Source organism: Tinamus guttatus, unplaced genomic scaffold, assembly GCF_059628265.1.
Source record: "Tinamus guttatus ecotype Peru unplaced genomic scaffold, ASM5962826v1 Tinamus_guttatus_pri_ptg000548l, whole genome shotgun sequence".
NCBI classification, from domain to species: domain Eukaryota; kingdom Metazoa; phylum Chordata; class Aves; order Tinamiformes; family Tinamidae; genus Tinamus; species Tinamus guttatus.
The window spans coordinates 110,124-136,875 of record NW_028289082.1 but is presented as its reverse complement, the minus strand read 5'-3'; the positions used below and the strand labels follow the sequence as shown (position 1 = coordinate 136,875).

Genomic DNA, 26,752 nt, shown 5'->3' with positions numbered 1-26,752 from the left:
CAGCAGGATGTCCTGGTGCTGCGGGGCCCAAGGGGACCTGGTCCCAGCTCTCAGATTCCCAAACGCATCCTGCTCCTGCCCACGGGGCTAAGGCAGCTCCCTTGGACAGCCCCTTTCAGGACTGGGCTCCACTTACCCTGCCGGCTCCCTCACTGCAGGCTCCTCCGGCTGCGCCTTGGGGAGCGCGGAGGCTGCGGGAGAGGAGGCGAGAGGCCGTGAGCGCCCCGCGGCAGCCCCTGTGCAGCCCCGGGCGGCAGCGAGGTGGGCGCCAGCAGCGGGGGTGCTGGCAGGGAGCCGCTGCTGCGGCTGCGCTTGGGGACCGGGACACTGACCTCGGGGCTCCTCCATGGCGCCGCTGCTGCCCTGGCCGCCAGCAGTGCCCGAGGGACCCTGTGGAGGCCCAGGGAGCACTGAGTTAGTGGGGAGCAGCCCCGGGGCAGCCAGGACCTGTGCCGGGCAGGGCTGCACAGGGAGGGAGAGCGTGGGCAGGAGGCAGCCCGCGCGCCCCGCACGCCTACCTGGGGCCAGCGCAGCCTCATGCCTGGCACGAGCGTCACGACCATGACGAAGGTCATGAGGGCGCTCAGTGCCGCAGGGATGTCGAGCAGGCAGCAGGTGACAACAAAGACTGCCATGAGCTCACACATGGCTCGCACGCGAGGGTCCATGTCGCCGAGGCGATGGGCCCTCGGTGCACAGCCGTGTGCGAGCTCTGTGCCCTAGTCCTGTTTGCAGAGGGCAAGGAAAACACGGCACCAGACTTGTGTTAGTGCCCCTCCAGCAGCGACCCTCACTCCTCACCAGTCCTAGGCCGAGCAGCAGCAGCAGCAGCCACAGTCCTGCTCAGCAGCTCCCTTCCCACCCGGTGAACCCGCTCCTGGCCCCTCTGCTCTGGGCTCACCCTCGGCACAGGCGTCCGCGCCGGAAGATAAACCAACAATCAACGACAAAGAAGGGGGAGCGAAGGCCGATGAGAAGAAATCTGGAAAAAGAAGGACACCGTGTGCTCAATGCAGGTGCCATCCCTGGTGCCTGCTGCCGGGGCTGGTTTCCCACGGCCATGCCGAGATCCCCCATCCTTGGCAGCAAGTGGCCAGACTCGACCCCAAGGCTGCGGGGCTTTGCTGTGGGGACCTTCCCGTGACTCTGGCCCTTGCCCGGGACATCTCGAGGCAGCGGCAGTCCCTGTTCGGCTGCAGTCCAAGCACCGGCGCATCCCCCGGCTCCTGCACTCGCTCCTGGGCCGGGTGCTCTGGGCCTCTGCAGAGGCCACCAAGGACAGGGAGGGACACGAGGGCAGGGAGGCTGAGAAGAGAGCCCAGGAGCTGGCTCTTACCCCACTGCCTTGCCCCTCCGTCTGTTGGTCGGGCTCTTTGTCCGCTAACTCGCACCCTCGCTAGTTCACGGACAAAGTGACGCCTGAGTCTGCCCCAGCGCCTCCTTTATAACAGGCCTGGGTTTGTGATGCGATGGCAATGCCATGGTGACACCCTTAGAGCCCAGGGGCCAGGGTTGTGATGCGATGGGGACGTCCTGGCGACAGCGCAGGGCTGGGATTCTGATGCGATGGTAACACCACGGCGACACCCCTGCAGCAGGTGACATCCCTGGGCTGCGCTGACCCTCCTGTCACCCAAACACCAACACTTCCCAGTGCTGCAAGGAGAAGCCCAAGGGAGCTCCGGCAGCAGAACTCCAGAAGCACCTGGGACACATCACGCTCAAGCACATGCACAGGCTGTGGCCTTTGCCTGGCATTGCAACACGTTGTAATACAGGGACACTCAACCTCTCAGAAATTTTCTGTCCGTGCTCCAACGGAGGCCTCTTTTCACTGCTAAAACAAATGATGCTCCACATTGCCTACAGAGATGAAATAAATTGACCAGTATTTTGAGACCAGTGGTTTATGCAGAGGAGGCTTTAAATCCCAAATCAAGGTCAAGCATTTACCCAACTTCTGAAAATGAAACAGAAACTGTATAAAATGTCCTTTCCCATGAAAAGATAACAAAAATACAATACCGAAATCATAAAATGTGGCCTATTCCTACCACACTATGAGGAGAGGAAACAAATGAAGAATTAGAGAAATTATCTTTTCAGAATTTTTTGTGTAATCATGGAAAAATCTAAGAACTCAACACAAGTCCCAGACCTTGCACATTCCTGTAGTGGTGTTTTTTCCTTTGGCATGATCAGTTATGTAGATGTGCTACACTTTATGTGAAGGTATTTTCCCTGGTGAACTTTATTCTGCAAAGTATTCAGGCTAAATGTCGCCAATATCATTGGTCTGTAGTGAAGCCTAGACTCACAAACACTTTTTCAGGAAGGGGCTTCTGGCTGGATCATCCCATCCTACTTCCTGCTAAATGACTCCTGGGACTAGATCAGGTCAGCTGTGGTTTTGTTTAACCAAGTGTTGAAAAACTCTTAAGGAGTGTGTGATTGTGATTTGTGTCCAAAGTATGTGCAGTAAAATGACTTCTGCAAAGTACACAAATCGGTCTCCAGCTTTCTGTGCTCACTGGTTTCCTGTTTAATGACTTCCTCAAATCCAACACTTAGATGATTCTTTACCTCCATTTTGACGGGAATTTAGACTTATAGAATCATTATGGTTGGAAAGGACCTTCAAGATCATCAAGCCCAACTGTAAGCCCCTCAACACCATACCTGTCAAACCATGTCCCTAAGTACCTCATCTACATGTTTCTTGTACACTGCCAGGGACACTGACTCTACCACTTTCCTAGGCACCCTGTTGAGTGCTTCACCATTCCTACTATAATTCTTCCTAATGTCTAACCTGAAGCCCAGCTGATGCAACTTGAGGACATTTCCTCTTGTTCTATCTGCAGTTATTCTGGAGAACAGAACAACACCCACCTCACTACAGCCTCCTTTCAGGTAGTTGTAGAGAGCGATAAGGTCTCCCTGGAGCCTCCTCTCCTCCAGAGCAAATAATCCCAGCTCCTTCAGCTGCTCCTCATAAGATTTGTACTCCATCCCCTTCACCAACTTCATTGCCCTCCTTTGGACACCCTCCAGCATCTCAATGTCTTTCTTGTAGTGAGAGACCCAAAACTGAACACAGTATTTGGGTAGCTTCTGGCACCAACTCCTTATCCATGGGACTTGCCATAGGAGTTTACCACTTATTTAGCTGACTTACATCTTCCCACTTACTGATTCCTGACTCAGAATAATTAGTATATTCGTTCTTGTGTAGCAGTGATTTTAGTGGTCCATTACATCATTTTGTCATCCCATTACATTGAGGTCAGTGAGGTAGTTGCAGTCTCCCCCTGATAACTACTTCAGCTCTTATAAGGATGTATTTTCAGCTTTCTGGTATTTCTTTTTAGGCTCCAATCTACTTTCCAAGTTGTAACAGTGATTTACCTTTCCTGAAACTAGCAAACTGCTGTTCTTTTCACACATCCTGTATCCTTGCTTCACAAAAAAAGGCATGAATCTACTGATCTCAGTGATGGAGAAATGCTTGACATGGGTACCACTGCCATGATGCCCAGAGCCATGCTGACATGCCAGAGGAAGTTGCTGGGGACTGGACTCGCATGGGGAAAGGGTCTGGTGGGGACCCAGATGGAGCATCCAAGTCCATACAAGGCAGGGCCAGTGGCGCAATGGATAACGCGCCTGACTACGGATCAGGAGACTGTAGGTTCGACTCCTGCCTGGCTCGACCTTTTCCTCATCCCAGCCAGCCTCTTAAAGACAGCACAATGACAACCCTCTGGAGAGAACTCTGTACCAGCTGGGCTTTGGCTGCAAGGAGCATTTTCAGGCTTGAGCTGAAAAGATTCAGAGAAGTGGGGAAGATGAGCAGCAGAAAGACAATCCAGGATTTGAGGAGAGCTGAGTTGGGCTAATGCAAGGGGCAATAGTAGAGAACAGATTTGGCTGAACAGGGGGCTCCTGTCTGGGTCCCAGCCCAGAAAGGAAAAGCCCCAATGGGGAAAGCAGGTCCCACCAACAGAAACATGGTGAGCCACACAGGAACTGAACCAGCGCCCTCTTCTTGATGCATTGCCAGATTTGTTGTCTCTTGCACTGCTGGCCTGAACAGGCAGCTTGTTTGGCCTCTGTAGTGGGCATCTGCTTGTCAAGATGGACTGGAAGCTAAGGATAGCACAGATTTACCTTTAATGACTTGACCTTGCCCATGACTGCTTTCTCCTTTCCCACAGCTTTGTTCCTTCTGGGTACACTGGGAACTGCAATTTCCAGCATCCCCAGAAGAGGGAGGCTATCCTCTTCTTGTACCACTAAGGTCATAGCACACACTAGCACTAGACACTCCATCCATGGGCTGTCTCTCCCAGAAACACCACACTCCCCAGGGGTGGCCAGAATCCGTTCTGGGTTCAGTTTCACCCATGTACCCTTAGCTCGCACTTCCCACAACACAACCCTATCCCATCCTGCACATTCATCCTGCAGCATGGACTATGCTCTGCAGCTAGAACTCACCCTCCTCCTCTTCACACTGTGACCCCATCCTTTCCACTTCCCACAGTCCCACTATGAGGACACTCCTCTCTAGCTCTGGCGTAGTCCCCAAGGATAACACATCCCTACCACCCAGACCATGGTCTGTGCCTGAGTGCTGTGCTCCACTGCCCAGACCTTGTGGCACAAAGGCAGTGCATCTGACTCCAGATCAGAAAGTTGTATGCCCAAATCACATTGGGGTCAGACTTAATTCAACACCTGATCCTCTTTGTATTGCTCCCATTTTTTGGTGCAGCAAGCCTAATTTGGCTGAACAGGGGGCACATGTCTGTGCCCTAGCACAGAACGGACTGGCCATAATGGAGAAAGCAGGTCTCAGCACCACCATCTCTGTGGGTAGAAAAAGGGTGAGCCACACAGGAACTGAGCCATGTCCGTATTCAGGTTTGTTGGCTCTTGCACCAGTGATCTTGGCCTCAAAACACCCTAGCCTCCCCAGCTGCTAGGGGTTTCTACAACTTGTCAGAACTGGACTGGAGGTGAAGGGTAGCACAGATTTACCGTTAACAACTTTACCTTGTTCATGACTGCCTTCCTCTTCCCTAGGGCTTTGCTCTTTCTGAGCACAAGTGCTTTGGTAGAAGTGTTTCCTGTAACATGCCACTACCCTGAAATAAGTGAGGACAGCAATGGTATGGGTGAGAAATATAACGTACAGGCCCACCATTCACCTTTCCCTACCGGGCTCTAGACCCTACTGGGCTCTAGACTCTGTTCTGCAGACAGAACTTGGCTATCCTCTCTTCACGCTGTGTTCCCATCCTCTCTACCTCCATGGCCATGCAATGAGGGCATCCCTGCATGGTGTTCATGCAGAGCACATCCCCAATGTCCACGTCATGGTCCATGCCTGGGAACCAGGGTTTTCCAACCAGGCCTCGTGGCGCAAAGGCAGCGCGTCTGACTCCAGATCAGAAGGTTGTGTGTTCAAATCACACCGGGGTCAAGCTTTATTCAACACCAGATCTGTTTTGTGCTGCTCTGATCTTGGCAATTGGAGGAATTTCCTGATGATGGGTGAAAAATCAGCATCTCACCTATATTCAATAAGGATAAGAATGATCTATGGTACTGTCAGCCTCATTGCAGTTCTCAAAGGTAACAGAACAAATACTCCTCAAAGTTAAGTCCAAATGCCTGAAGGACATGAAGATGACTGGAAATGAATATGTATTTAAAACAGGCAGATATCCTCACTAACCCAGTGGTTTTGGTTTGTTTGTTTTTTAAAGAGATGACTTCCTTAGTGGTCAAGAGGAGATCAGGCAACATAATTTATCTTGATTTTGAGAAGACCATTGACATGGTCTCCTATAGCATCACTGTAGCAAAATGCAGAAATAGAATAAGGTGAATCACAGGGTAAGCGGAAAACTTGCTGGACCACCAGGTTGGTGGTTAATGTCTGGATGTCTGCCTGGGATCCTCAGTGTCTGATCTGTTTGTTTTTTACTGCTTACAGTCTTCATTAATGGCCTAGAGGATGAGATGGAATGAAGGACAAGGGAAGCCTGACAGGGCCAGTAGGTAGACCAAGGGCTAGGGCCAGTGGGGCAATGCTTGACATTTCTGGATAAGGAGACTGCAGGTTTGATTCTTGCCTGGTATTACATTATTACCTTGGGAGGGTGATGGTCTGCTTTCTACCCAAAGACCTTCCTTTTGGCCATTGTCTCACCTCTTGGGCCTTCTGTAGGACAGAGATGCTGGGATAGCTTCTTGAGCTAAGGAAAAGAAAGAGTTCATCCAACCTTATAGCAGACCTGAGCCTTGCAAAAAAGGGTAAAATGCTCAGCTCACAACAACAGCTAATCTGGAAACGGAATCAAGATCCCTTCTTAATCTTCTAGTTTATCTTTCTTAATCCATTTTTTTTCAGGCTACCTAAGCATACAATGTACTCTACCACTTAACCATCACCATCTTTGAGGTCTTGTCTTGATCTTGCTATAATTTCTTAATGTTTTGCAAAACCCTATGTGTACCACAGAAGTGTTCTACAGTGGAAAACTCCCCAACGGAAAGCACAGGTAGTCCCAGTGCTGTCAGAAACCTGACCCCGGTGTGATTCGAACACACAACCTTCTGATCTGGAGTCAGACGCGCTGCCTTTGCGCCACGAGGTCAGGGTGCAACACTTATGTAAGGGTGGTAAGATGTAGCACTCAGATATGGATCATAGGCTGGGTTGTGAGGATGAACTTTTTTCCAAGGACCACCACAGGGGTGTCCTGGTGCCCTCTCCAAGCAGGACAATGGAAAGGATGAGTGGGTCCCCAGGAAGAGTGTGACCATGGTCTGGTGCATCCAGGTTGAGCATGAATGCCCAGGACAGGAATGGGTGGTGGCACAGTGGGGCAACATGATCTCAGGAGATTAGGCTTAAAACTGAACCCAGGCCAGGTTGAGGCTTCCTTATGGGCTTTAGGAAGACGGTGCTTCAGACCAGGCTACATGAAAGGGCTGAGGGCCAATTCCTCTGCAGAGTCTGGCAGTGTGTGGCCTTTTTTTTTCCCCCAAGATTGTGGTGGGCAAGCACTCTGCTGGCCCCAGAGGAAACATGCTATCTTGCGGTCCAGGGTTGCTCCAGGCATTGGTAGTATCTGCCACAGCATACTGAAGATGCTGACAAGTCATAGGCAAAGGGAAGGTCATGCAAAATAGGTGGGAATAATGAGTTCCTGGACTGCTACAGCCTTTCCACACCATATACTATATGTGACCATTGCATGGGGCAAGACAGGATGAGATGAATTCAGCTTCCAGCCCAGGTCCCCTAGGATCATATTGTCCCCTGTGCCATCATGCCCTGATGATCTCTAGAGGTCCCTTCCAACCTTAAGCATTCTGTGTGTGTGTGTGTGTGAGTGACCAACATCCACCTGGTACCCTAGACCTTGGCACCATCTCTCTGGGCATCCACCTATCCCCTCCATCACCCTCCTCAGCACGCCTGGACAGCCATGGCATGGTCCACATGGAGGTCACCACCTCAATCACAGTCCATACCTGACCTTGTGGTGCAAGGGCAGTGCATCTGACTCCCTATCAAAAGGGTGTGTGTTCAAATCACACCAGGTCAGGACTACTCATTTCTGCACATGGTGTTGGCAGCCTGTACCGACTCTCCAAAAGCAGAGCCCTCTTCTTCGAATGTCTTTTCTTCATGCCATGTAAGGCCAATGTGAATGGCAGCTCTGTCCTCTGGTGGATATCCGGATGTTCCCTGTTCAATCTTGTCCACACAATTTTTGAGCATTCGGATTGTTAAAGAAGACATTTAATAGCATTGTTGCCAGTTTGTATGCCATATAAACTCCATTAATAAGAAAACACTGGCTGACTTTATTATTGGGTCAATATTTCTGCAGTCTGGCTACAAGGACACTCTAGGACACCTTATTGAAAACCTTGCTAAAGCTAAGATAAATATCCACTTACTTATTTCCACATAACCAAGCAGGTAGGTACAATATTGTATGATCTGCTTTTTGTAAATCTATTGCATCTGTTCCTAATTACCTTCCTGTCCACCATTTGACTGTTTTGTTTAAGATGTTTGAGCTGATTTCATAGAATTACAGAATCCAAGAATGATTGAGGTTGGAAGGGACCTCTAGAGATCATCTAGTTCAACCCCCCCTGCTCCATTAGGGACGCCTGGAGCACAGGGCACAGGGGGGAAGCCAGGTGGGTTTGGAAGATCTCCAGAGAAGGAGACTCCACAGCCTCTCTGGGCAGCCTGTTCCAGGGCTCTACCACCCTCACAGGGAAGAAGTTTTTCCTCACATGGAGATGGAACTTCCTGTGTTTTAACTTGTAGCCATTACCTCTTGTCCTGTCACTCACACCCAGAAGAGTTTGGCCCCATCCTCCCTACATTCCCACCTCGGGTATTTGTACGTATTGGTAAGATCCCCTCTCAATCTTCTCTTCTCCAGGCTAAATAGGCCCATCTCACTCAGTCTTTCCTCATATGATAGATGCTCCAGTCCCTTAATCATCTTCGTGGCTCTCCGCTGGACCCTCTCTAGAAGCTCAATGTCCTTCTTGTACTGAGAAGCCCAGAACTGCACCCAATACTCCAGGTGCGGTCGCACCAGAGCTGAGCAGAGGGGCAGGATCCCCTCCCTCGACCTGCTGGCAACGCTCCTCGTGATGCAGGCCAGGATCCCATTGGCCTTCTTGGCCATAAGGGCACATTGCTGCCTCATGGTTAACTTGTCGTCAACCAGGACTCCCAAATCCCTCTCTGGGGAGCTGCTTTCCAGCAGGTCAACCCAGGTCAAGCTGTGCTGGTGCCTGGGGTTATTCCTCCACTGGTGCAGGACCCTGCACTTGTTCTTGTTGAATGTCATGAGGTTCCTTTCTGCCCAGCTCTCCAACCTGTGTAGGTCCCTCTGAATGGCAGCGCAGCCCTCTGGAGTGTTGGCCACTCCTCCCAGTTTGGTGTCATCTGCAAACTTGTTGAGGGTGCATTCTGTGCCCTTGTCCAAGTCATTGATGAACAAGTTGAACAGTACCGAGCCCAGTACTGATACCTGGGGGACGCCACTGGCCACAGGCCTCCAGCTAGACTCGACCCTATTTATCACCACCCTCTGAGCTCTGCCATCCAGCCATTTCTCAATCCACTTCACCATCCACACATCTAAACCACACCTCCTGAGCTTGCCCATGGGGGTGTTAGGGAGATGGTGTCAAAAGCCTTGCTGAAGTCAAGGTAAACATCATTCACGGTTCTCCCATCGTCCATCCAGCCTGTCACCTCATCGTAGAAGGCTATCAATCAGGTTCATCAAACATGACTTCTCTTTGGTGAATCCATGCTGACTATTCTTGATCATCTTTTCCTTGACATGCCTAGAGATGGTCTTTAGGATGAGCTGCTCCATCACCTTTCCAGGGACAGAGGTGAGGCTGACCGACCTGTAGTTTCCCAGGTCCTCCCTCTTGCCCTTTTTGAAGACTGGAGTGATGCTGCCTTTCTTTCACTCCTCCCCTGCCCTCCATGATCTCTTGAAGATGATGGAGAGTGGCTGAGCAATAACCCCTGCCACTTCCCTCAGCACTCTTGGATGCATTCCATCTGGGCCTATAGATTTATGGGGGTCCAGTTTGCCTAAATAATCCCTAACCCAATACTTCTCGACCAGCAGAAAGTCCTTTTCTCTCCTGGTTCTCCCTCTTGTGTCGGAGCTCTGTAGTTCATGGGGGCTAGCCTTAGCAGTAAGGACAGAACCTCATGAGAGAGGATCATGACTTGATCGCCCTCTACCATGAATAATTTTACAGTAAGGGAGGCCACACATTTTAATAGGATGCCAGAAAGTCTGGAGTTCCCATCCTTAAAAATATTCAAAGCTTGACTGGACAAGGTTATGATGATCTTATGTCAAAGACTCTTTTTGAGCAGAGGATTAGACCACATGGCTGTCAGGGGTCTCAAAATCTCTTTTTTTTTTTTCTGTTCTTCAACTAAATTATCCAGTGAATGCAAATCCTGCTGAGGTGCCAGGCAGTCCAGGGCCAGTGGCGCAATGGATAACGCGCCTGACTACGGATCAGGAGACTGTAGGTTCGACTCCTGCCTGGCTCGACTTTTCCTGTTCTCAATCTAGATGTGGTGGCTCTGGTACGTGCTTCATCTGGTGTCTTACCCTCCTTGCCCATACCCGGCTTTCATTTCATATGTGATAAATTCATGGTCTCCCCTGCAAGATCCCTGGTGCCCATGGGGATGTGAAACAATTGGGAGTAATCTGGGAGTGAGATGAGTCCTGAGACTAGTGGCATAAGATCTCTCTCCAACATGACAAGTCTGGGTCTGACAAGCAGTAATCCCTGTGACTCAGAGCATCAGTTGGCATGTGGGGCCTCTGCTCCCTATAAAAGGGAGTCTTCAACCATTGCCACTTACCACCTTATCTCAATACATAGGGGCAGGCATGTGCGACAGGCCCAGAGTCCTCCCTGGTGGAACCTTCTGTTCATGGGCATAGGCTGTGCCTATGCTGGATCCCTTCCTCATAAGTCACCAGTGAGAGCCCACTATACTCTGCCAACAGCTGTGCCGAATGCTCAATTTTCTGTGAGAGAAGCCCTCTTCAATTGTTCAACTATGTCCCGCTCAGCTCTCTTCAAATCCAGGGCTGTCCTTCTGCTACTCATCTTCCCCACTTCTCTGAAGATTTTCAGCTGAAGTATGAAAATGCTCCCTGTAGCCAAAGCCTTCACATGCCCATCTGGTGGAGAGGTCTCTACAGAGGGTTGTGAGAAACCAGGGCACAGTCCTTGTGCCATCTTTAAGAGGAAAAGGTCGAGCCAGGCAGGAGTCGAACCTACAGTCTCCTGATCCGTAGTCAGGCGCGTTATCCATTGCGCCACTGGCCCTGGGAGACCTGTTGTCCCTGGGGGGCTTTCATTGGTGAGGACTGGCAGTGAAGATGGGAGAAGATGATCTCTCCTCCATACCCCTTCTGCCCAAATCCACCATAGTCCAAAGCCCTTTACCTCACTGGGGCATCAGAGGGACATCTTCTCTGCTCTGCAGCTGTGAGTCCTGGACAACACAGGCTTGGGACCAGGGCAGGACTTGTAGAGTTGTGGTGTCCAGCCTTGGGATGGGCTGATCTAATCACATGGTCAATGCCACAATGTCTCTATCCTTGCTGATGGGTGTTTGATTCCTTCAGTTTCCAGCATGGTTTGCAGTCACACCCAGACACTTCTTCCTCAGTCAGAAGTATAAAAGCCCCACTCCCATCCTGGTGTCTCCTAGGTGCTTCCTACCTGTCTGCTGCTACTCCACTTCTTTTGAGACTTAGGTTTCCCTCCTCCAGTGAACCTCATTTGAAATTCTCTTTGAAGTCTCTCCGTACAAATGGAGATGGAAAAAAAGTCAGGTGAGGGGACGGCACTGTCACCAAGCCAAATACAAATCCAAGGTACAATCTCCTAAAATGTTGTATGGCATGTTATCTATTGCACCATTGGCCCTTGTCAGCCTGGAACCCCATGACAATGGGCATTTCCTTGATACAACATTTATTTTTCTGCCTCTCATCATTACAAACTTTGAGAAAAGTCTGGCTCTGTTTCCTCTCTATGCTTATATTAGGTGGTACCAGACATTTAGGTCTGTAATTCTGCTTTCTACACCTAAAGGAAGGTATTGACTCAAAAGCTTATCAGAATATGAGTGTGGAACAGATGTAACAAGGCAATCTTGAACTCACATCCCCAGTGAGTGGACTAAGAAACTTAAGTGGCCACCAAAATACTTTTTAGCTAATGAGGAAAACCACCTAAGGAAATCTGGTAGATGGGATGTCATAAAAATGTCATCTCAATGGACTGATGGGTGGCAAATGGGCTTGGCAATACTCCAGGCCTGAAAGTGAAAAGGGATTAAACTGCCATGCAGCAGATGCCCTTTCTGACCACCCAGCCATGGAAGATATATTATCTGTATATGGGTTGCTTGTCAGCATCCACATCCACAAGTACCTTGGGAGATGGATGCAGAGGGGAAAATAGTTAGTCCTTGGGCTCAGCTCACTCCAGGACATAACAGCCCCAGAGAGCCCTAGAGCTGCCCCAGGCTCTGCACTGGCTGGGAATTGCAGCCAGGTCTTCTGCAATACCCCAGTGCATCAGTGAAGTATCTTCTCCAAGCCACCAGCGTGGCCAAAGGGTTGGGGCACAGTCCTTCCTGACTAGCTGCCTTTGTGGGAGCACTGAGCACAGCCTTGACTCTTTGCCAAGCACCGGATCGAACAGGACAAACTGTTTGCACGCTCAAAAGCACTAGTCAGCAAGGAGATGCATCCGATAGCAATTTCAGTCTGGTTCTATACTACTGATCAACAGCGTGTTGTGTCTATTCTTTGCACTTGTGGTCAAAGAAGATAGCCCTGTCTTCCCATGTTGACTATATGCAATTTAACTGTTTTAGCTTTAAAATAGTGTATCCATGTCCAGCCAGCCTCTTGGAAATTGTTCCCTCGCTGTGCTTACTATTAAACTCTGCCTAGGAATTGCTGGGGTCACTTCCAGCTAGCCTGAGACAAAGTTGTGTCAGGGATAGCAGTTGATCTGCACAAACCACAAAGATAGAGTGACCAGGATTTTTTTCTTGCACTGTCTATTCTGTCACTATGGATTTAATCATGGTGAAACACCAAAAGGCAGAACAATATGTTGAACTAAGAACACAAGGTCTGCTACAGTGTTTTCAGTGTTTCAAGCCCCGTGCCTAGAAACGAAGTGTGAACCTTTCAAATTGGAAAAATCTGACAAATTATCCACCAGGGACCTCCCTCCAGATGTTGCAACCTCCCTGTTGTTTTGTGTCCTGGACTCTGCTAAGAGCCATCAAGCAAGGGCACAAAGGAGGATGGAGAGGAGGTGGAAGAACGCTGCTCCTTGCCATGCATCAGGTGCCCATAGCTGTGTCACGCAGAGACGGATGAATCTGAAGGCTGTACATGCCAAACCTTAGGAGTGTGATCTCTGCTGAACCAGCAGGAGGATTTATATCTCCTCTCTATTGCTGCAATTTGATTTTATACCCCCTTAACGTATCTGAATGGCAAGATAATCAGTGCCTTCATTCTGCAGACCTTCCAGCAGGAAACAGCACAGCACAGTGCAATGGTCAGGATGCTTTTCTGGGAGTGCACCAAGACCAAACTTCAAGCCAGGATGGGTTTAAGTATCTACTTTTCTCCTCTAAAAGGCACTGGAGAAGACTACATATCTGAGAGCAGAAGAAATCCAGGGAGTAGTTAATAATCCCCAAGGAGTTCCTCTTTCTGTCTCTAATGTGCATTCCTGGCATGGATGCTGGTTTTATTGATTTATATGTTCTTGTGACTGATTAGTAAGAACTATTATTTCAGACGAGTCAGTAAGGACAGCTTTTACATTTTGCAAAAATGTTGAGATTTACGGATTATTCTCCCTCTGCAATGAGCTGAACTCAAGACTTTCTAAAAAAATCTATTTTTAAAAAATACAGGAGTGAGAGAAGGGTTCAAAATGGGCAGCCAAAAGCCACAAACTCACTTCTGTTTTGCTGCAGAAGTTTTGTTTTAATTTCAAATGTTAAAAGTTTATTTGGATGTGAATTTAAGGTGGCAGCAAATTATGACTTGAGGCTCTTTTCTATTTCCTTCCTCTCTTTACCTATAGTTAATAAGCATTGAACTGGGGTATAATTCAGGGACCCAGAATGTACCCAGCACTACAAGGACAGTTAATAGGGAACTCAATAGTTTTTGCTGCCTTTGAAAGAATAAAACAGAAATAAGATGCCTGTAACACTCTCCCTGCACCTTATTTTTCATGAAATTATTTATAAAATTATTTTAATTCAAATAAACAGGAACCAGAAAAAAAAATGCTTCCAGTTTCATTATCAGAGAGGTACCTTTCCATATTTCTATGTCTTTACTTTGTGTTTAATCTGTGAAGGTCAGACAAGCAGTTGGGTGCTATCCAAAGCACTCTGCCTGTATCTTCTGCAGATGGTTGTTTTATGATTATGGGATTCTGTGGGAGATATTTGCTGGGATTTACCAGAACTGAGGACTTTAAAAACAACCATTCTTGCATATTTTTTTTTCAGCAAGAAATCACTTTTAAGGGAGACAAATAATCTCAAACCTCAGTTTATCTTATGCCTGACAATGGAAAAGGAACTCAAACAGAATATAATAAAGAAAAAACAAAGTTCTACTAGCTAGAGTGAATGCAGCTATGAGGTTTTATGAGGTTTTACTGTACTTAAGATATTACCGTGTAGGCAGTGTAGTCTTTATATAGCAGAAGCTGTAGATAAAAAATTCATAAGGAAATAGTTTTATCTTTAAATTACCCTTTTAAAATAAAAGGTATAAAATACCTTTAAAATAAAAAGTAGCGAATAATAAAGGAATTGCTAGGAATTGCCAGTTCACTGCTATTTCTGCAGTGAACTGGCTTCTCTGATGCTTACAGGAGGATTTTCAGAGGAAAACTCAGTGATCATTCAAGTCATTGCAAGGTCAGTTTTGCTAAGAGGAGGGCAGAGAAAGTTCATACGACTCTTTTTGGATGAAATGCCCTGGGCAACTAGCACTGGTGTCAAAAATCCCTAGTCATGATTAAGAATTGTCATGGCCAGGGAGATGGTCTGAATTCATCCACCTTGCATTGGGGAGTGAGAGTGGGTCCAGGTATGTTGGTCATTCAATGAACAGCCTCTGCCACGTTTAGCTGCATGGTCAAGACAACTCTTCATCCTTTTCCTTCCTGCAGCAACCCTCATCTGAGTCTTTGTTGGACTGCTCCCCCTTCTTCAGTGCATGTTAGGGCATTATTTGCTTGCCAGAGTTTCCTTGTACATTATCTATCCTTTTGCCTCAACCTAGTGGAGCGGTAAGATGGAAGAGAGATCCCAGATTATAAGGTTAAGTATGTACATATTCACAATCAGTTTTAGGATATCAGAGTAGATTGACCAAAGCGAAGATCTACTGGAAGGGCAGCAATCTATGGGACTTGTCTGTGAAGAGATAATATGTTTTTGCTGTGATGAGTTATGTTTTTTTTTTTTTTTTGGTAATTCTTTTCCAGGACCAAAGTTTTACATGTGGTCTTTGTACCAACGCCCACAAAACCGCATGCAATGACCCTTTGAAGGGCTGAGGATGAGGACAAAGGGTAGGTGAAACTACTCTTTATACCCCCTGCAAAGGCGTGGGTGTGAAAACTGCTGGCCTGACTGCTGCTAGCAAATCTTGACGTTTCTGAAGGTCATTTTGCCAGCAGTGTCTGGGCTCATTACCCAGGAGGAATCTCATCATATGAGGTGGGGGTTAGGTGCGACCATTAAAAGCATCATTTCTGGGCAATGTCACGCAAGAAGGATCAGGTGCTATTGGCCGTGGGTGGCTCTGTGAAGACCTTTATGCGGAAGACTAGTCACTGCAACACAGCTGAGTTATTTCAAATGGCCTTGAGACTTTTGTCAACTTCAGTGGACAAAAAATCAGATGGGCTTATGTCCTATCAGCCCAACAAGGGAGTTCAAAAGGTAAAGCTCAGTGGTGAGCTTTAAGTTGTAAAGATAAGCTCAGTGGCTTACCTTTCAATTTGAGTGACTTTTTCCAGCTGGCTGCTACAGGTGCTGCTGTAACGATACCATTCCCAGATAAGATTTGGCCAGTCTTCATCCCTCAGCATGGTCAGGTCTATGGGAGGAAGAAGGAGCAGGGATAGAGAGGAAATGAAGGCCAGAGTGTGGAAAAACCAGCAGTGGATGTGGTGATGAAACAGGGAGACAGAGAGTGAATTTACATGGGCTTCCCTACCACAAGGTGATATTCAGGGGAATACCTTTTTGGGGAAAATATATAACAAAAGTATTAATGGGTGGACTGGCTAGACTGGCTGACCCTTGCTATCTCTGCCCTCTAAGGAGTAGCATGCTCCTATATAGAGGCCTTTCAACCCCCAAAGGGGATGGGTCCTACAAAAATTAAACTGAAATTAGCTGCAGTCTCAGAAAATCCTCCCAGAGTCATCACTCTTTATTTGTCATCTGACCTTAGCCATAACAAACTGTTTGTCACTGTACTTCCACAGCAGGTAGATGTTTAATGAAACTAGCAGCTGAGCCGTATCTGCTTTGCCTGGGGCTATGCTTTTGAACCATGACATGCTATCCTAGGCTAGCATCTGAGAAAGAAGCATTTTGATGATGAAGGCACAAGAAAAGAGCTCTTGATCCCCAACCAGGTCCTGCCTGGCTTCTCTTCCAGTCCCCACTGGACACAGCTCAACATGCAGTAAAGGGTAAATATTGCACACGCATTCAGGCCTTGTGCAACCCACTGATTAGTTCACTGGCAAGTGTTGTGTAATTTGTTACATAATGCAAGGCCCAGGCTTTACCTGTGGTGCTGACCTAACGAGACGTCATTTGCTTCCTAGAAGGCTAGAAAAGTCTCTGTATCAGCATGAATACCAAGCTCTATCATTTCATAATCACGCAGAGCCTGTTCATTAGAAACACTCTGCTGCTAAGGATCCTCCCTATATGATCAGCATCTCAGCAGACCTTCAGCCACAAGGATCATTACTTTAGTTTCCTAGTATAAAAGCCTTCATCCCCACTTCAGGACAAAGACAGAGACCAATTTAAGCAGTGACAGCAATAAACTATGGGAAGACATGCCAATTTTCAGGGTGGTTATGCTTGTTGTCTGACATTGTTTGTCATGTCAAGTCTGCCAAGTGTTGACTCATTGTAGAGGTTGCAACACCAGAATGCATGGGACTCAGATCAAAGAAACCAAGGTTAACCAAACTGCAAATAGATGATTACTGATTAGATCCCCAAACCTCAGCACTCAGCTATCCTTACGTACAGAGCAGCTCTCCAGCTGCTTCTCTTCTGATATAGTTTGCAAAGTCTTGAGAGCTTCCAATATAAGGTGAAGACCAATGCATTATCATAATAAATTAATATATTTTATTTTTGACTAATGGAAGATGAATTCACTCGGCATATATTGTAAGGATTTGTACGGTATTACTCATCAATTCTCACTCAGGAGACCTGTGAAATATGTGCTAACTCTAGCTGGGTTTCAAAGAGGTGTAAACATGTAATATGCTGGCTAATCATGTGCCTATGTGGTTTTAAAAAACATGCTTGTCGTTAGAATGGCAGAATCAAGTCTTATCAGTGTCCAAATACATGCACATCTTATAGATAACCATTCCCAGAAGCATAATAATTCTTATACTACTAAATATATAGATGTATATACATGTATGTAAATACATACAACTTGATGATTTATTATTTATTAACTATTAATTTGTGTTTAAGATAAATTATTTGAGAAAAAGTAGACTGGAAAGCAATAAGTGTTGTGCATATGATTCTCATTATGAACTATGTTTAGTTAGAGATGGTAATGCAAGAACAGCAAACAAAAGAAAAAGGTCTACTTTGCAGAAGACATCAAGGTCTACTCAATCAGTCTATGTATGTGCTTGATTATTGGGAAAAGATGATGTTTCCAAACCACTCAGCATTTTAGATTTTACATGTTATTTACCTTTGGAAGGCTGTGCTTCTAGGACAAAACTCAGTGAAGTTGGATTAAAAACATCTAAACATAAATATCTATCCATTGTAGGATAATACAACTTCCTATTAATTAATTAAGGGAAATAAAAGGAGCCCCATTCTGAGATACAACTCCATGATCTCTTTCTGCTGAAATACTGAGTCCTTTTGCGCTTAGCCACTGAGGCACAGGTAAGATCAGTTGGCATCCATTCATGATCACAAAGGCAGAATTAAAGTCATTTGAGTGTCGAGGGTTTATTCCCTGTTTTTCATTTACTATCAAGCATTGCATGGCGTCCTTTGTCTTGTTTGCACGGCAATATACTTTCATAAGATTTTAAGTTAAAGTCCCCCAAAAGCCATTGTTGGGAGAGCTTGATTTCCCAAGGGTAGGTACCTACATCCCCTTATGTTCCCAGCTCTAGTTTGGAAGTTAACATCCACCAGAGATCTCTGCAGGAGAGTCTCATTCCCAGCATGGGCTGCCGTGGGCATGGCTTGATGCAGACATAGCCCTGTTGCAGCCTCAGGTCACTGCTGTCCTGCACACATGGCTCTGTTCTTCAAGCACTTTAGGCAGGTTTGGTCTGGTTTTAAGCAATTGGGTTGCACCTGCCTTTGTGTCTTTGTGCCTTTTTTTTTTTTTTTCTGGGAAAGAGATTCATGGAATTTTCCTATTGCTCTGAAAGAAATATTCAGGTTACCCATGCTAGTGGGCTTCAAAGGTTGCTCACTTTCCAAGAGTGCTTCTCTCTCTCTGAAAGTAATAAGGCAGTTGGACAACATCCATGGAGGCTATAACAATTTGCAATACTGACATCCGAGCCAATTGACACTGGATAGAGATTGATTCTGTTCCATGGATGGAGACCATCATACAGCTCTGAAAGTGAGTGGAGCTGGTTCAAATATTGCACATGGAAGCAAAGAATAAATTACCTTCTGTGCTGTCACATTCTGGGTTTTATCTGTGTGTGTGGAAACTTGACTCATCCTTGGTATGAACTTTTTTCAGAGGACACATATAAAGCACGATTCGGTCCACAAAATGTCCCTACATCTTCAGCCCGTCTTCATGAAGGATAGATGGAGAGAAAGTTCATTTTTCTTTGGATCTTTTTTTCCATAAAAACAAAAAAGTTTCATTTCCTGGTTTCTTCATGTTCATATTCCAGGTCAGATGTCTATCTCTCAGCCACTGTCACAGGATGTCACTCAGCCATGACAACTTGCTGGAAGAGGAAAGACTAATGATGAATCAGCTCAGATTGCAGACACTCTCTCCATTAGAAAGAGGAAAAGTTGGAGAGTTATGGCAAAAAGATAATACTTTCTAAGGCAGTGGGACAAAAAATGACATTTTAGAGGGTTTGGTAGTTCCTGACAATTAGGTCTGATGGTTGGAAGATGGAAATAAATATTTATCACAGTGTTATTCCCTGGGTAAGCATTTAAGTAACTCATCTTGCTGCTCCTTTCTTTTAGTTGCATAAGCTTGCCTGTTACCATAATTAATATCAGATTAAACATAAACATCAGTAAAGTCTTCATTCTATTAATTATTCTTAGAACAAAAATACCATTAACTTGTAGTTAAATCTGGTAAATGAGGTAATAAGGAAGTAAATGGCTGAGCCAGAATGGCGGTGGAAGGAACTACAGAAATGGGATTAACTTCTTGGTTATGCATGATGGTATCTCTCCCCCCCCCCAAAAAAAAAAAAAATCCTATAGGTACAAGAGCTATTGCAGGGTTTGACATCTACAAGGCCAGGATTTTGTTAAGAAAACCTTCCAATGATTTCATCCTCCTGTAAGCTTATCAAGGAATTCAGAATTCCAATTTCTCTTTGAAACTGGAAATAAATTTCCTTTCATTGTAAGAAGAGCAATCACAGCTGTAACACCCATGTAACTTAACAGACTCTTAAGGAATCCATCCATTCTACCATAATTTCATGGAAATAAGAGAGGAAACAAAAGGGGAGTCATAGATACACTGAATTCAGTTAGACCTTTGGATATTACTCCAGTTCATAATCCAAGGGCAGGTTTTATCACTCTGCAGGCTTAGTAAATCCAAGCAAAGCACTCAAAGTGGGATATAAGTGAGAATGATACGTTGCATTATGGGAGTAGGGAGATAGATATAAAATGTTACATAACTCATAAAGTGAGCAAAAGATCTGAGGGAGTAGATGCTGATAGTTCTTATAGCCTGACCCATCCCCATGTCTGTGTTGGATACAGGCCTGCAAAAGCCACGAGAGCTCATGCAATTCAGTGAGACTTTGCAGATGGTCAGACTATACAAAAGCCTAACCAGGTGGAAATTCGTTCTTTTGAATGTTTGTTGCACATCTCATTGCAGCCAGAGGTATGTGGGCTAACAGTCATCTTTCCAGATGGCTGGTTGCAGTTACTGATTGACAGAGCACTCGGACATCAAAATTTCACAGTCCTGCAAGTCCTATAAATACCACATATGTTCCCGAGCCTCTTCCTCGGAAAAGCTTCATCCTCCCTTGGTATTTGAGCCTTTTTGAAGGGACACACAGTCCACAGCTGACTGATAGCCATGCGGATCCTCTACCTGCTCTTTGCTGTTCTTTTCCTCCTCTTCCAGGCTACTCCAGGTGAGATGCAACACACTTGGCATGTTGTATAATCGTCTTTACCATGTCAGACTGAAAACTGAGGTTTTAACGTGCTCTTCTTCCCATAGGTTATGGAGATGTGACTTTTGCTGACACTGTAGAGTGTAAGAGCCAGGGAAATTTCTGCCGTCTTACATCCTGCCCACCCACATTCTCTCCCTCAGGATCATGCCATGGGGGTTTGTTGAAATGCTGCAAAAAGTAAGTGTTGCAGAATGAAGGGCACAGGGACATTTTCATTCTGCCATTTTACCTAATATGTATTCTATTTCTCTGATTAGCAAGCAGGGCATGCAGGATAGCTGCTTATGAGAAAGGCCAGATGGAAGGTGAATGAGTACATTCAGACAGATGTGTGTTTGGGGAGATTCTTCTTTTCCTGATAGCATGCTTTTTTTTTTTTTTTTTTTTTCCTTTTCTTGAGGAATGGAATATGCTTTTGGAGAATGCTGGAATATGCTTATCTAGATGAGATAAAATGTACTCCTCTTGCTTTTAACTCCCATGTTAGTTTTGTTCAGTTGTTTGCCGTGTTCTGATAATTGCTACCTGTAATTTCCAATCCCATATACTAAATACATGGGAGATGAGGAGAGGTTGTTTTTTCTTTCCATGAAAGGGTAAATCATGATGTTATAATTCACACCAGTAGGAGGTATATAAGCAAATACTCAGCCATTTAAGTGACCAGACAGAGTCAGCTAAAACTAAAGAAAAGACTCAGATTTGGCTTTTTTTTTTCTCAGAGCTTTCCCAGCCTCTGTATTCTGCTATGTTTAAACTTGCCAGGTAGTTTAAGGACTCCTAGTAGCTGAAAAAAGTGCAATGAGTTGGTTTCAGGGAACAGGTTTCAAAGCATATTGCTCTGTACATGGGGGTCCTCAGCCACTGAAACAGCCCAGGACTTACTCTGATTATAGACCAATACAACAGCTATCGGACAGAAAAGAAACCCAAATCATACTGTTGTCATAAAAATAATAATGCGAATTAAGCATCCACTTAGGAACTCTGCACCCATCATAAAGGGTGCAGAAGCAACCTACGACTGGTATGATTTTTCAAAGGAATGACTCATTGCCTCTGTCTCTGTGAAAGATCACTCACTTTAGGAAACACTTTCTATTGGGGATGAATAGACTAGGAATGTCAACAGCATGCCTCTGACATGGAACATCACTAGGAAAACCTGTTAGGCCTGATCCAAGTGGATATGGGGTTAGGAGACCCCTGAGGAAGACCTCCTGAGTTTCGTTCCATGTGTAAAATTTCTCGCTAAAATCTTTCTTAGAAGAATGTCCCCCTAAGTGATTTCAATGGATGCTAATCTTCAGGATTAACATCTCTATTGGACTGTTGGATGTTAAGCTAAATTGATTCTCTACAGCTGTGGAAGTTGAAACCAACAGGATATTCTGAGTGCAGTATAACTTTTACAAACTGAGAATCCAACATACTGTATTGCTTGAAAAGAAGTTTTAGAAATTGAACCAAAAGCGCTTGATTCACTAGCCTAAATAAAGGAATCTGGTGCCATTTGAGATGTTTCAGAATCTAAGCCACGTATACAAGTCTACCTCATATTGCTCATGAGATATGGGAAACGAGGTCTTCCCAGAGAAGGTGGCAGGTGCCAGGCAGATACTCCAGCGCTCATTAAATGACGCTGGACTTCTGTTAGGTAACTGAACCCTAGCCCAGATTTTCATTGTGTTGTGAAGTGAATCAATATTTTATCACAGCTGGAAATATGGCTAGTTCTCTAGTGACTATAATTCCTGCGAGCTAGACACTTACAGACTGAGACACCTACCACAATGCAGGTGTACCTTCCATGTAGGTATCTACATCCAGGCCTTTAAATCTGAAAGATGAACTCACCCTGTATATTTATTCTGAAAAATGATTAGCATGTATTGAAACTTTTATATGGAGATTTTAGACTGTGCTTCAGCAAAATTACAACACCCTTTGTATCCTAACAGGGATGTAGCCCAATAAGAAGATAAGGCTTTCTGGATCAATGCCACTACGCCAGCAACATTTCCACTGCCTCGAGGAAGTGTATTTGATGGATTCCTCCTCTATCTAGACCCTCCTGCAACTGAGCTTTGAAAGAAGCTTCCAGAGGGCACATCCTGTTAGCACACTGCTTCTGGAGATCTGTTTTTTCTTTCCTCGCTGAAGTCACTCCTTTTTTTTTTGCTTTTAATTAATACACAAGCCACTTTGGCAGCTTTACCACCTATCCCAGCCTACCTCACAGGGATGTTTGTATGATCAATCAGTTCAAGTTTGGACTGTTCTTGAAGGATGTAGAGCTATCTATATATGTAGACGTGATATTTTATTCATGCACAGAAATAAATGCCTTCTAAAACCTATAACTGTTACCTCTTATTTTTACTCAACATAATGGCTTTTGGGGTCTACCAGTCTCTTTAAATAAATTAGGCTGTGCTGTTTCACCTATTTCCAAGAGGTTTGAAAAAAGGAGTGGATGAAACAGCAGCCAGGTTTGATGATGATACAAAGGACAAAGCAAGGCAGAGCTCTACAGTCAGGAAAGAAAATATCTCAGGGATAATATGTCAGAGGTCTGGAAAAAGAAGTGTGGCTTGGAGAAGATGAATAAGGAGGAGACCTCCCATGTCTCTTTCCACATGAGAGGTAGAAGGTATTAAGTAAAACTTAGTAGAGACTTTAAAGAAATAAACACTCATAAGGAAACTTCTTCACACAAAATATCATAGAATCATAGAATGCTTAAGGTTGGAAGGGACCTCTAGAGATCATCTAGTCCAACCCCCCTGCACACGCAGGGTCACCTAGAGCACGTGGCACAGGACTGCGTCCAAGCGGGTTTTGAAGATCTCCAGAGAAGGAGACTCCACAACCTCTCTGGGCAGCCTGTTCCAGTGCTCTGTCATCCTCACTGTCAAGAAATTTTTCCTTAAGTTCCTGGGGAACTTCTGGTGCTTCAGTTTGTGACCATTTCCTCTTGTCCTATCGCTGGCCACCAGTGAAAAGAAGTCAGCCACATCTTCATCACTGCCTCCCTTGAGGTACTTCTAGACACTGCTCAGATCCCCTCTCAGCCTTCTCTTCTCCAGGCTGAACAGCCCCAGCTCCCTCAGCCTCTCCTCATAGGGCAGATGTTCCAGGCCCCTGATCATCCTTGTGGCCTTGCGCTGGACTCTCTCCAGCAGCTCCACATCCCTCTTGTCCTGTGGGGCCCAGAGCTGGACGCAATACTCCAGATGTGGCCTCACCAGGGCTGAGTAGAGGGACAGGGCTGGAGATGCTCTTAATGCTCCCCAGAATCCCATTGGCCTTCTTGGTCACGAGGGCACACTGCTGCCTTATAGAATCATAGAATCATAGAATGCTTAAGGTTGGAAGGGACCTTTAGAGGTCACCTAGTCCAACCCCTCTGCATACGCAGTGTCACCTAGAGCACATGGCACAGGACTGCGTCCAAGCAGGTTTTGAAGACCTCATGGTCAACTTGTCGTCCACCATGACACCCAGGTCCCTCTCTGCAGAGCTGCTCTCCAGAAGGTCAGTCCCCAACCTGTACTGGTGTCTGGGGTGATTCCTCCCCAGGTGCAGAACCTTGCACTTGGCCTTGTTGAATTTCATGAGGTTTTTCACTGCCCAGTTGTTCAGTCTGTCCAGGTCCCTCTGGATGGCAGCGCAGCCCTCTGGGGTATCGGCTACTCCTCCCAGTTTGGTATCATCAGCAAAGTTGCTGAGGGAGCACTCTGTGCCTTCATCCAGGTCACTGATGAATAAATTGAACAGGACTGGACCAAGGACTGACCCCTGAGGGACAGCGCCAGCTACAGGCCTCCAGCTAGACTCGGCACCGCTGATCACCACCCTCTGAGCTCTGCCATCCAGCCAGTTCCTAATCCACCTCACTGTCCACTCATCTATCCCACACTTCCGGAGCTTGCCCGGGAGGATATTGTGAGGGACGGTGTCAAAAGCCTGGCTGAAATCCAGATATATGACATCCACTGCTCTCCCCTCATTTATCCAGCTGGTCATTCCATCATAGAAGGCTATCAGGTTAATCAAGTATGATTTCCCCTTGGTGAATCCGTGCTGACTACTCTTGAGCACCTTCTTGTCCTCCACATGCTTATGGACAATAGTCAGGATGAGCTGTTACATCACTTTTCCAGGGATGGAAGTGAGGCTGACTGGCCTGTAGTTGCCTGGGTCCTCCTTCTTGTCATTTTTGAAGACCGGTGTGACATTGGCTTTCTTCCAGTCCTCCGGCACCTCCCCTGTTCTCCAGGATCTTTCAAAGATGATGGAGAGCAGCTTAGCTATGACATCCACCAGCTCCTGCAGAACTCTGGGGTGCATCCCATCAGGGCCCATGGATTTGTGGGTATCGAGGTTCCTTAGGTGCTCTCTGACCCCATCTTCCTCTACCCAGGGCAAGTCTTCCTCTTTCCAGGCATCTTCACTTGTTTCTAGGGCCTGGGACTCTAAAGGGCCGCCCTTGGTAAACACTGAAGCGAAGAAGACATTTAGCAACTCCGCTTTTTCTGTATCTTTCGTAACCAGGGCACCCACCCTGTTCACCAGCGGACCCACGTTTTCCTTGGTCTTCCTTTTGCCATTGATATATTCGAAAAAGCTCTTCTTGTTATTTTTAACATCCTGTGGCAGATTTAATTCCAATTGTGACTAAGCTTTCCTTGTCGCATCCCTGCATTCCCTGACAGCATGCCTATATTCCTCCCAAGGAGCCTGTCCTTTTTTTTCACTTTCTGTATAGTTTTACCAGCAGCTCCTTGCTCATCCATGCAGGCCTCCTGCCCCTGCTGCCTGACCTCTTACTCAAAGTGACGCCCTGCTCCTGAGCATGGAGGAAGTGCTGCTTGAATACTAACCATATAAGTTATGAATCATTGACAAGGACTTTTGCTGGCAGCACAAAAGCTTCATTAAGCCACATTTGTTCTTGTATTCTTGTGACTAAGCTCAAGACAAGTCTAAAACAGACCTTCTTAATCTGAATTGTGACTCCTGAGTAGCTGTATCTTGGGCTCAAAGGGTTATATCTCTAATAGCAAGTAAAACAGAGTAGTGGCACAGGAAAGCTGAGCACACCCCACAGCTCTGTGGTCATTTTTACTGCCTGGTAGCACATGTCCTGGCACAGTTTTGGCTCTGGACAGATACCACTGATGCTAACAATTCCCATAGGTCAGTGGATAGTTCGTACTGCAGACTATTCCCATTAGTCACTCTGGATGTGGTTTCTCTGCTTCCGTGTACGTGTGTGGCAGGGGATAAAGCGTGGGAATTTAGGCTCATGGATACAAATCATGCTCTGTCACTCAAATGCAGGATCAGAGAATAGTTCTTGGCCTGATTTATTTAATAGTACAGATATATCCAATAGATCTGTAGTAACAAAACGCAAACAAGGAATTTTTTATCGTATCTTGCTATAGCAACAGATCCACAGCTACCTTCTCCTGTTGCAACTAGTCTTGAAAGTGGAAAATCCAATTTCGGGGGTTTATTTCCTATACATATCCCGATAGCAACACAACACTGACTTCAACTAGACGTATTAGAAAAAAAATAGGATTTGCAGATTGCATTGGATGATTATTTTCAGGGAATTTATTTGATTGCATCATCGCCAAAGGTGGAGCTGCATTCCAGCAAAGAAAGAGACTCTTCTTTTCTCCACAACAGTAGACACTTTTTTTTCCCCTCCTTTTAGTTTTTTGACAGACTAAAAAGATCCCAATCAGAAGTACAGAGGAAATACAAAAACCAAAGGGGTCAGAATCGCAGATATTACTTCCTTCCTCCTGTCTTAACTTCCCCATCAAGTTTAACAACACTCTTGTCTTACCAGTCTGAAAAAGACAACAGATCTGACTGTGCTTCTAGAAGCACAAAACTTCAATAGCTGTAGAACTGTCAAATAAGTCTAGATCTCTTTGTTACAGTGACAAGAAGGCCATAGTCTGTAAGTGTTAAATTAATATGCTGATGAACTACTCTACACCATTGTTTTGTTGGTAATAGTTTTAAAAGTTTTGTTGCAATAACATTCACAGTGATGAACTGAGTACCTAGCAGAAGTGTCTGTATTCCCTTCCTCAAACCCAATGGTTTACAAACCTCATTTGTATGAGAATATCTCTGACAGGCAAACTTTAGCTTTACTCCCGTGAAGAGCTGTCAGGAGGGCAGCTGAACACAAAAATTTAGATAGTGCCGCTCAAGCTATGAGGCAAGCCATGGTGGATTGCAAGGAGGTCGCTTGGTTGACACACAGCCTTCAGGGCTATCTCTTCCTTGTTAACTGAAGAACAGAGCAGTTTTCAGTACAGTGATGGAATCTGGGATTTTCCACAGATTTGTATCAGTGATTTCTTCTCCA

At 45.9% G+C, this 26,752-nt stretch overlaps 1 protein-coding gene and 5 non-coding genes across 6 annotated transcripts; 4 read left to right on the top strand and 2 right to left on the bottom strand.

Moving 5' to 3' along the window:
* The first annotated feature begins 3,639 nt into the window (after positions 1–3,639).
* On the top strand, positions 3,640–3,712 carry TRNAR-ACG (transfer RNA arginine (anticodon ACG)). Its single transcript has one exon. It is a non-coding gene; the product is annotated as a tRNA-Arg (tRNA).
* A 1,704-nt stretch (positions 3,713–5,416) lies between these two features.
* Positions 5,417–5,488, top strand: TRNAW-CCA (transfer RNA tryptophan (anticodon CCA)). Its single transcript has one exon. It is a non-coding gene; the product is annotated as a tRNA-Trp (tRNA).
* A 1,108-nt stretch (positions 5,489–6,596) lies between these two features.
* Positions 6,597–6,668, bottom strand: TRNAW-CCA (transfer RNA tryptophan (anticodon CCA)). Its single transcript has one exon. It is a non-coding gene; the product is annotated as a tRNA-Trp (tRNA).
* A 3,400-nt stretch (positions 6,669–10,068) lies between these two features.
* TRNAR-ACG (transfer RNA arginine (anticodon ACG)) lies at positions 10,069–10,141 on the top strand. Its single transcript has one exon. It is a non-coding gene; the product is annotated as a tRNA-Arg (tRNA).
* Positions 10,142–10,862: 721 nt separating this feature from the next.
* Positions 10,863–10,935, bottom strand: TRNAR-ACG (transfer RNA arginine (anticodon ACG)). The gene has a single exon. It is a non-coding gene; the product is annotated as a tRNA-Arg (tRNA).
* A 9,228-nt stretch (positions 10,936–20,163) lies between these two features.
* LOC104566186 (gallinacin-10) lies at positions 20,164–20,533 on the top strand. Its single transcript, XM_010212945.2, has 2 exons — positions 20,164–20,307; positions 20,397–20,533. The coding sequence occupies exons 1-2, from the start codon at positions 20,250–20,252 to the stop codon at positions 20,531–20,533; spliced, it is 195 nt and encodes a 64-aa protein (XP_010211247.1). The 5' UTR covers positions 20,164–20,249.
* Positions 20,534–26,752: the final 6,219 nt, after the last annotated feature.